This window comes from Engraulis encrasicolus, chromosome 20 (assembly GCF_034702125.1).
Source record: "Engraulis encrasicolus isolate BLACKSEA-1 chromosome 20, IST_EnEncr_1.0, whole genome shotgun sequence".
In the NCBI taxonomy this organism is placed as follows: Eukaryota; Metazoa; Chordata; class Actinopteri; order Clupeiformes; family Engraulidae; genus Engraulis; species Engraulis encrasicolus.
In genome coordinates, this window is record NC_085876.1 from 41,744,517 (window position 1) to 41,754,516 (window position 10,000).

A 10,000-nucleotide genomic window follows, 5' to 3' on the forward strand; every position below is an offset into this window, starting at 1 on the left:
CTCAGTCACACTCATACCCATGAAACAGTCAATGCAGACACTCACACAGATTTACAGTGCTTGCACTGTGCAAGTTGCACATCTTATCCCTGTGACCTCTCATAACTTTGGGTGTGAGTAAACAAAATATCAATTTAGAGTAGAAAAAAACAAACACTCGATGCTTAAATTCGGTTTACTTAAACCCACCATGTGAGTAGACGCATTTCGGCCCTCAAGCCAGAGTTGTCATCCTGCATTATTCTATCCTAAAAATTTGTCTAGCACAGTGTTTCTCAAACTTTTTCAGACCGAGGACCACTTTGTCCCCTCAAATATCTTCAAGGACCACCTGTCAAATGAATTGACAGTTGACATGTGCTAATTTGACACTGCTAATTTGGATACAGACCACTTACTTTTTTCACATTACAAGCCTGTCTTATTGTGGTGAAAATAAGACTTCAGCTATGTTTAGCTTTGTAATAATGTTACAAATAGAGCATACAGCTAGCTTGTCTTGGAAAAGTAGAAATCCACTCGCGGACCACCTGAGCTCTGTCGCGGACCACTAGTGGTCCCCGGACCACACTTTGAGAATCACTGGTCTAGCAGCACATTATGCAGCACAGACTATTTGACTGACAGAGACGGAGATCAGAATAACACAACAGCCAGGCGTGTGGGGAAACAAATAAATACTGGCTTATTTTAATGTCACTCTCTGAGGACAGGGAACAACTTTCATCTCCCCGACAATGACAAAACACATGCAACATTTCTGCTGACAAAGATGACATTATCAGCAGACAAACACAAATACACAAGAAGAACACAAAAGACAAAAACAATGATTTTGCTTTTGGCAGTCTAATGAATGCGGTCTCTGCTCCCTATAACCTTCAACAACACATAAAAACAAAACAAAGAGGTGAAGGGTGTGTGTGTGTGTGTGTGTGTGTGTGTGTGTGTGTGTGTGTGTGTGTGTGTGTGTGTGTGTGTGTGTGTGTGTGTGTGTGTGTGAATATATGTGCGTGTGTGTGTGAATATATGTGCGTGTGTGTGTGTGTGTGTGTGTGTGTGTGTGTGTGTGTGTGTGTGTGTGTGTGTGTGCGCGATGGGCCAAATGCCTCCTCGTATCCCATCCCATATCTGTCAAGAATGTGGCCCAGAGGAGGGGAGCAGCGGAAAAAATAAAGTGTGTGTGTGTGTGTGTGTGTGTGTGTGTGTGTGCGTGTGCGTGTGCGCGCGCCTGTGTGTATATGTGTGTGTGTGTGTGTGTGTGTGTGTGTGTGTGTGTGTGTGCGCATGTGTGTGTGTGCGCATGTGTGTGTGTGCGCGCGTGTTTGTGTGTGTGTGTGTGTTTTTGTGTGTGTGTGTGTGTGTGTGTGTGTGTGTGTGTGTGTGTGTGTGTGTGTGCGCGCATGTGTGTGTGCGCGCGTGTTTGTGTGTGTGTGTGTGTGTGTGTATCAGAGAGGCTCACAGTAGGCGCGTGATGAGAGGATTGGGATGCGGTTCTCATTAACTAAAGATCAGTAGATCCCAACAGGCCACCCAACCAAGCCCACCTCATTCACCTCCCTCCATCCATCCATCCTTCTCCCTGCCCACCTCTCTCTCCTCCCTTGCTCCCTCCTTTCCTCCCTCCCTCTCTCTCTTCCCCTCTCTCTCTCTCTCTCTGACACAAGGACGGTAGCATACCATCTGCATAATCATTGCAAATCATCTATTAATATGCACAACACCCCTCTCCTCTCCACTCCACTCGTCATCCCCCTCTCCTGTCCTCTCCTTTCCCTTCCTTTCAGCCCCCTTTCCTTTGCTCTCCTCTCCTCTCCATTCCATTCATCCCCTCTTCTCATCACCCTCCACTCTTCTCCTCTCCGTCAAGCTCACCTCCTTCCTTCTCACCCTACTCCCCATCCTCCTCATCTCCTCTCCTCTCCTCTGTTCCCTCATCACCTCACTCCACTCTCCTTTCCTCTCCTCTGTTCTCTTCTGGTCACCACTCTGTTCCAATGCACCAGGTATCCTTTTATTCCTCCTCTTCACACGGTTCCACTCCTCTTCTCCCCACTCCCTTTATCTCCCATGTTCTCTCCTCTCCTCCTCACTCCTCCACTATCTCCTTACCACCCTCCTCCTGTCTCTCTCCCTCTCTCCTTCTCCTCCACCCTCCTTTCCTCTCTATTCATTCTCTCCTTGCAACCCCCCATCTCCTCCTCTCTCTCTACTCCATGCTGTTCCACCACTCTCCTCCCCTCCTCACCTTGCCTCCACATATGTGCATGTGAGCGTTTGCCAAAGTAAGTGCTCTGACTTTAAAGGGACACTGTGCAGGAAATGGTCAAAAAAGGTACTGCAACTATGCTGCTCATTGAAACTGGGCTGCCTATTGTCAAATTTGATCTTTACATGAAAGTTTACTAAGTAATAAACAAATATTTTCTAATATGGTCCAAGTACTGTCATTTTTTCAGCTAAAAATGGCTACTTTTGGAAATTCAAAATGGCGGACCATGGAGAAGATCCCCCTTTTCATGTATGAAAAGTGCAATTTTTCCATTCATAATGAATACTTACAATTTGATGCTGGTAGCATGAATTCTGGAAATAAACAACTAAAAATCTCACACAGTGTCCCTTTAAGCAAAGAGCACCTTCAGACAATATGAAAAGGTTGCTGCATGTCAGAATCTTAATTAAAAGCTGCTATAGGTGAGAATTGTTATGGAAAGCAATCGCCATGTTCTGACATGTCGAATACGTGGACTGAAATACTGATTACACGGAAAACGGACAGTGCATCAATAATTATGCCGGCTATTTCCCAGATTTGAAAATAAGTAATACGAATACAAATGCATTAATGGGTCAGAATGAAAGTCTCTGGTCCAATTGAACTGGCTGCACTGAAATGTTGATTAAAAGTTTATCATTTTTCATTTGCCTTCACAGCATTTTAAATGTGCAACTTGAGTGTCCGTTTTGTGCCACACATGCTTTCCGTTGCGGGAGGGTGTTACAGATTCTAAGGGCCCAAGCACTGACAACACTCATCGGGGCCATTAAAGGAGCATTCCATTGGTGGAGACATGAATATGTATTGAAAGTGGGTCATAAATGTAGTAGAATAGTAGCATATATTTCTAATTTGGTGCCTTCTTGGCCGAGAAAATGCAAAAAAAAAAGGACTTTTTAGTGCTTGTGGATTTGTGACAACAATCCCCATAATGCATTGCAAAGCTCAAGTTCCACATGCCACACCTACGCAGCTCTGCCAGTGACTTACTGGAGCCTCAATGCAAATGATTTCAAAAGCACTGGCACACTGATCTGTGATAGGTCTGTTAGCGCATTAGGTCCAACCCCCTATGGGCGGGGTTGAAAGAGTGGGAAAAAGACTTGTAGTCTCAACAGAAATCCACCTCTCTTACACTTCCTCCGGCTCCTAAAATGACGCAAAATGATACTTTTTTTACATAATTGTAGGAGGAAGTGTTAAGAGGTGAATACGGATTTCTCCTGACTCAGGGGGAATTGAGAGAGTGTTGCACGACCATTCAAAAGTATGACTGGGTGTCTAGCAATGGAAAGCCTAATGCAAATGGATGGGGTGGAGTGACCCAAAATTCAAATCTTTCATGGGCCCCAACATTTCTGGCAGCGCCCCTGGCCAAAACGATGTCTACCGTACGTCGAGGTTCAAACATGCTAAGAGTGCATCATAATAGGTAGGACAACGATATGATATAAGCAGGGGTGATAGTGAAAAAAAATCCTGAGCCTGAACTTTTTCCCCTGCTCTAACGACGACCACAAGATACTGCATAGTGACGTAACGTAGGCCTATTTTGACACATTATTCAAACATTTAATAGCCTGTGTATGACTATTATTCAAGCCTGATAGTAGAAGAAAACCCTGAACCTGTAACACTTTCTGAGATAAGAATAACCTAATGGCTAATTATTATCAATGTTTTTATTTTTGCAAACCTGTCAAGCCTGAAATCAGGCATGGAGCCTGAATACTATCAGCCCTGTGCAACTACCCTCGGTGAAGAATAGGCATAGAGAAGTGTTTTTTTTAGTTTTAGCAAAATCAAGTCCACCAGTGTGCGGTGATCCTTCTTGCTTACTGTGGATTACTGATGACTGCACTTCACCAGCACCTGGAACCTGGATCCTGGCTGTGCATAGGAGTTTCAGACCCTAGTGCTTTTGAGTTTTGAGTGTATTTTAGCTGTGAGGTAAGTGGTGTTCTTTTAGTCTTGTGTGCTGCTCCCTTGTCAGATGAGGTCGGTGGGAACATGGCAACTGGCCTGACAGATGCTCCCCGGGATGTCTGCACACACACACATAACTACATAACTACACACACACACACACACACGCACGCGCGCGCACACACACACACGCACGCACGCACCCACGCACACACACACGCGTGTCACACACACACACACTCGTACACACACACACACACACATACACATGCACACACACACACGTGCACGCGCGCACACAAACACACGCACGCACGCACGCGCGCACACGCACACACGCACACACGCACACACGCACACACGCACACACACACACACACACACAGTCCAGAATGAGGACAGGAAAAGGGCATCGTGTCTGACAGCCTCTTCACATTCAGCTGAGCTCCAGGCTCACTCCTTCTCTCTCCCCTCTCCCTATTCTGCCTCTCTTTCTTCACTTTTCTCATCCTCCCCCCATCCCTCAAGTCCCACCCCTGCCCTCTCCTCTACCTTTCTTCACCTCCATCAACACCTCTCATCCTCCCCCTTTCCCCTCAAGTCTCACTCCTCCTCTCTCCCTATTCTGCCTCTCTTTCTTCACTTTTCTCATCCTCCCCCCATCCCTCAAGTCCCACCCCTGCCCTCTCCTCTACCTTTCTTCACCTCCATCAACACCTCTCATCCTCCCCCTTTCCCCTCAAGTCTCACTCCTCCTCTCTCCCTATTCTACCTCTCTTTCTTCCCTTTTCTCATCCTCCCCCATCTCTCAAGTCCCACCCCTGCTGCCCTCTCTCCTCTACCTATTCTACATCTCTTTCTTTTCTCAACCTCCCCCCATCCCTCAAGTCTCACTCCTCCTCTCTCCCCCTCTCCCTATTCTTCCCTTTCCTTCCATTCCTCTCTTTCTTCCCTTTTCTCATCCTCCCCCCATCCCTCAAGTCCCACGGGTCCCTGCCCTCTCTCCTCTACCTATTCTACCTCTTTCTTTCTTTCTTTCTTTCTTTCTTTCTTTCTTCACCTCCTTCATCACCTTTCTCATCCTCCCCTTTCCCCTCAAGTCTCTCTCCTCCCCTTCCCTCTCCTCTCCTTACTCTCCCTGTCTTTCTTCACCTCCTCCTACACCTTTTGTCATCCTCCCTTCACCTCTTTCTCCTCCTCCCTTTACTTCTTCCTCCTCCCCTCTGCCCTGACCATCTTAATCTCCTCCTCCATTGCTACCTTCGCCTTTTTCAGCCTCAATTCACTTCACATTCGTCTGCTATTTTCCACATTTAGGATGCAAATTATCGATTAATTCATTTATCATTAGTTGATAGCCTTATCGATAGACTTACAATTAATTGATAAACGGCGTTTTACCACCGAAATCTCAATGTTTCTAGATATTTAGATAAAATACCACATTTAAATTAATTATATTTCAATTCTTTAATCCAAAGGTGATTTAAATATTCCCACTATTCACATCCCTCTTCACACGCCCATTTCACCTGGGTCTCTTGTCAGTCGATTCATTGCGATTAATGCTTTTTGTAATCGATTAATCGTTTGCATCCCTATTCCACATCCCTTCTTCCCTCCTTCTCCACTGCTTCTCCACCTCCAACCATTTCAATCATGCTTTCATTTCTCCCTCTGCTTGCCTCCTTCCACCCACATTCTACCTTTTCATGATTCTTTCTCTCTCTCTCTCTCTCTCTCTCTCTCTCTGTCTCTCTCTCTCTGTCTCTCTCTCTCTCTGTCTCTCTCTCTGTCTCTCTCTCTCTGTCTCTCTCTCTCTGTCTCTCTCTCTCTGTCTCTCTCTCTCTCTCTCTCTCTCTCTCTCTCTCTCTCATCTTATCCTTCTCCCCCTTAGACCCCATACGTTTCATCTTCCCTTCCTTTCCACTGACCTAATAAATAAAGTTTTTTGTCCAATGCCAGCTGCCATCCTCCAAAACTTCCCAAGACAAGATTACACGATGGACCCAGGCACCTTAGGGGGCAAATAAGGCCCAGATCTGAAACCAGGGCCACACCAGAAAAGAAAATTAGTCTATAAAGACAAAGTTTGCAGGTTCGAGCCAAGCTCTGTCCGACTCCATCGCTGTGTCCTTGAGCAAGATACTTGCTCCCGGTGGCAGGGTGGTATCCTGTGTGGCAGCCACCGCCACCTGTGTGTGAATGTGAGTGTGAATGTGAAACATAAAATGTAAAGCGCTTTGAATGCTTGAAGGAGTGGAAAGGTGCTTATTTAAATGCAGTCCATTTAGTCCATTTAACTACAGCTGTAAGAAGGCGGGGACAGGGGACAGGGGACAGTAGTGGGGACAGGGGACAGGGGAGAGGGGAGAGGGGACAGGAGACAGGAGACAGGAGACAGGAGACAGGAGACAGGAGACAGGGGACAGGGGACAGGGGACAGGGGACAGGACTGGGGAGAGGAGACAGGGGAGAGGGGACAGTAGTGGGGACAGGGGAGAGGAGACAGGGGAGAGGGGAGAGAGGGGAGAGAGGAGACAGGGGAGAGGGGAGAGAGGGGACAGGGGACAGGAGACAGGACACAGGGGACAGGGGACAGGGGACAGGAGACAGGACACAGGACACAGGGGACAGGGGACAGTAGTGGGGACAGGGGACAGTGGAGAGGGGAGAGGGGAGACAGGGGAGAGGGGAGAGGGGAGAGGGGACAGGACACAGGGGACAGGACACAGGACAGGGGACAGGAGACAGGGGAGAGGGGACAGTAGAGGAGACAGGGGAGAGGAGACAGGGGAGAGGAGACAGGGGAGAGGAGACAGGGGACAGTGGACAGGGGACAGGGGACAGGGGACAGTTGATGTGGGGACTACAGTACAGGGGACAGTTGATGTGGGGACAGTGGACAGGGGACAGGGGACAGGGGAGAGGGGACAGGGGACAGGACACAGGGGAGAGGGGAGAGGACACAGGAGAGAGGACACAGGACACAGGGGACCGTTTATACCCTTCTGACTTCAGACCCATCCTGCATGAAAGCACCATTCCCACTGTACACAGTCTGAGTGACAGCCCTGTGCCTGTCATGAGTCGGAGTCATGTACGTACACACACGGATACACACTCCTCAAACAGCAACACACAGGCACACACACAGACACACTAGTCCTCTTGTATTTATGTGTGTATCACTCAGACGGAACACACAGACACACACACGCACTACACGCGCGCACGCACGCACGCACGCACACAGACACGCACTACACACATGCACGCACACACACGTGGGCCATTAACAAAAAGGTGACATTAAAGGCTGCAAGTGTTGGAAGGGCGAGAGAAGGGGACGAGGGCATGCATTAAGGGGCCTTTTCATCATTAATTGATGAACTCCAGTGCAATTATAAAAATATAATGACTGCTTTTACACTCACCACGGGAGCCAGGGAAAGAAAAAAGGAAGGGCAAAAAAAGGAGAGAGAGAGAGAGAGAGAGAGAGAGAGAGAGAGAGAGAGAGAGAGAGAGAGAGAGAGAGAGAGAGAGAGAGAGAGAAAGAGTGAGAGTGTGAGAGTGTGAGACTGAGTGAGAGTGAGAGTGAGAGAGAGTGAGAGAGAGAGTGAGAGTGAGAGTGAGAGTGAGAGTGAGAGTGAGAGAGAGAGAGAGAGAGAGAAATATGGGTTTGTGTGAGAGACAGAGTGAGAGTAAGATTGTGTGTGTATGTGTGAGAGAGAGAAAGGATGAGAAAGATGATTCCCATTTCTTACACTAAATTACATGAAAAACGGACTACGTGTCAGCTGGCAGGATGTAAAACATGGTAGATATTGGACATCACCGGCGGCCACTTGAGTCCAACAGTCATGATAAGCATACACACTAGGGCTGTGACGATACACTCAACTCACGATTCGGTTCGTTTCGCGATTTTTGACCTACGGTTCGATACACCCCACGATTTCTGAAATGTATCTCCATTGAAGTTTGGAAACACTATCACATCAAATCATAAGGTTGTTTTTTGGACTAATGGGTAACAAAACTTTGAAAGGGTGCATCACGATACTGTCTCCTTGTATCGCGATACAGTATCGTGACTCTGTGTATCACGATTTCTCGATTCGATACAATATCGTTACAGCCCTAATACACACAGTCACATCATGACCACCTGTGCTCCAATGCTACCGTAAGGGGAATAAGGAAAATACTGTAACACCAGAAACCGTCTTCAGAAACTGTCATGCTCTCCCCATTGTTTTGGGGGTAGGTAGCGTACATATTGAGAGGGACAGGTGTGAACTTTTGGTCAATAAAGAGACTTTGTGAGGGGATAGTGTGGGAGCATGAGTGGGGAGTGGGTATCGCGTATGTATTTGTGTGCAGTGTGTGTGAACAGAGTGCATGTGCAGTGTGCAGTATGTGTGTGCAGTGTGTGTGCGTGTGCGCGCGTGTGCGTGTGTGTGTGCGCGCGTGTGTGCGTGTGCGTGTGTGCGTGTGTGTGTGTGTGTGTGTGTGTGCGTGTGCTCACGCGCGTCTGGGTGTGTGCATGTAGTGTTTGTGTAGTGTTCGTGTGTGTGAGTGCGCGAGTGTGTGTGCGTGTAGTGTGTGTGCAGCGTGTGTGTGCGTGTAGTGTGTGTGCAGCGTGTGTGTGCGTGTAGTGNGTGTAGTGTGTGTGCGCGTGTAGTGTGTGTGCAGCGTGTGTGTGAGTGCAGCGTGTGTGTGCATGTAGTGTATGTGTATGTGAGTGTGAGCGTGTGTGTGCGTGTAGTGTGTGTGCAGCGTGTGTGTGTGTGTAGTGTGTGTGCAGCGTGTGTGTGCGTGTAGTGTGTGTGCAGTGTGTGTTTGTGTGTAGTGCGTGTAGTGTGTGTGTGCAGTGTGCATGTGTGCAGTGTGCGTGTAGTGTGTGTGTGTGTGTGTGCGTGTAGTGCGTGTGTGCAGTGTGCAGCGTGTGTGTGTGTGCGTATGGTGCGTGTGTGCGTTTCAACAGGACACTTACGCAGCTCTCCGACTTTGAGGATCTCACAGAGCATCTTGGTCAGCTCGATGCTGCTGCGGCCGAACGGACACTCGTGCTTATCCTCCCTGCTGCTGTTCTCCAGCACAATCTGTTACACACACACAGACACACACACGTACGCACATAATAAACATTATGAATAATCATCATCAATAATCACATCATTTATAAAACAGCTCTCAAACACCAGCAGCCCTCATGCAGCCCCATACTGTATTCAACTTAAAGCGATACTGTCCCATTTTTGGAAATAAGCTTATTTTACACCTTCCTTTGAGTTAAATATTAGGGGTTTACCATTCTCCTGTACTTTCAACTGTTCTCTGGGTATGGCAGTGCAAATTTTACCTCCAAGCTAGCAGTTAACATTGAGTCCTATGAGACCAGTTAGCCGTCAGCTGGTCTCATAGGAGTCAATGTTAACTGCATGGTGGTAAAATTTGCACTGCCATACTCAGAGAACGGTTGAAAGTACAGGAGAAAGGTAAAACCCAATCATTTAACTCAAGGAGAGGTATAAAATGAGCTTATTTCCAAAAATGGGACAGTATCACTTTAAGGGTTAGTTACAACAACATGTATTAAAGGACCAGGGGTCAGTTTCTCGAAAGCGTCTTTGCTATCGTCGTAAGCAAAGTCCTTCGTACAAGCGACTCAACTCTCTCTCGACAGCGACACTCACCACTAAATCCAAGGGAACGGTAAGACGGTCTTAAGACGGTTAGCAACAACAAGAATCGAGAAACGTACCCCTGTTCAGTCAATTTCAATAT

The 10,000-nt window shown here is 47.5% G+C and overlaps 1 protein-coding gene across 1 annotated transcript in view; it reads right to left on the bottom strand.

Annotated features, from left to right (window-relative positions):
* Positions 1–10,000, bottom strand: part of LOC134436043 (engulfment and cell motility protein 1-like) — a 116,751-nt gene that overhangs the window by 3,043 nt on the left and 103,708 nt on the right. The window contains exon 15 of the mRNA XM_063185071.1: positions 9,188–9,315. Within this exon, the coding sequence (XP_063041141.1) occupies positions 9,188–9,315 (128 nt within the window). The remainder of the gene's footprint in view (positions 1–9,187; positions 9,316–10,000) is intronic.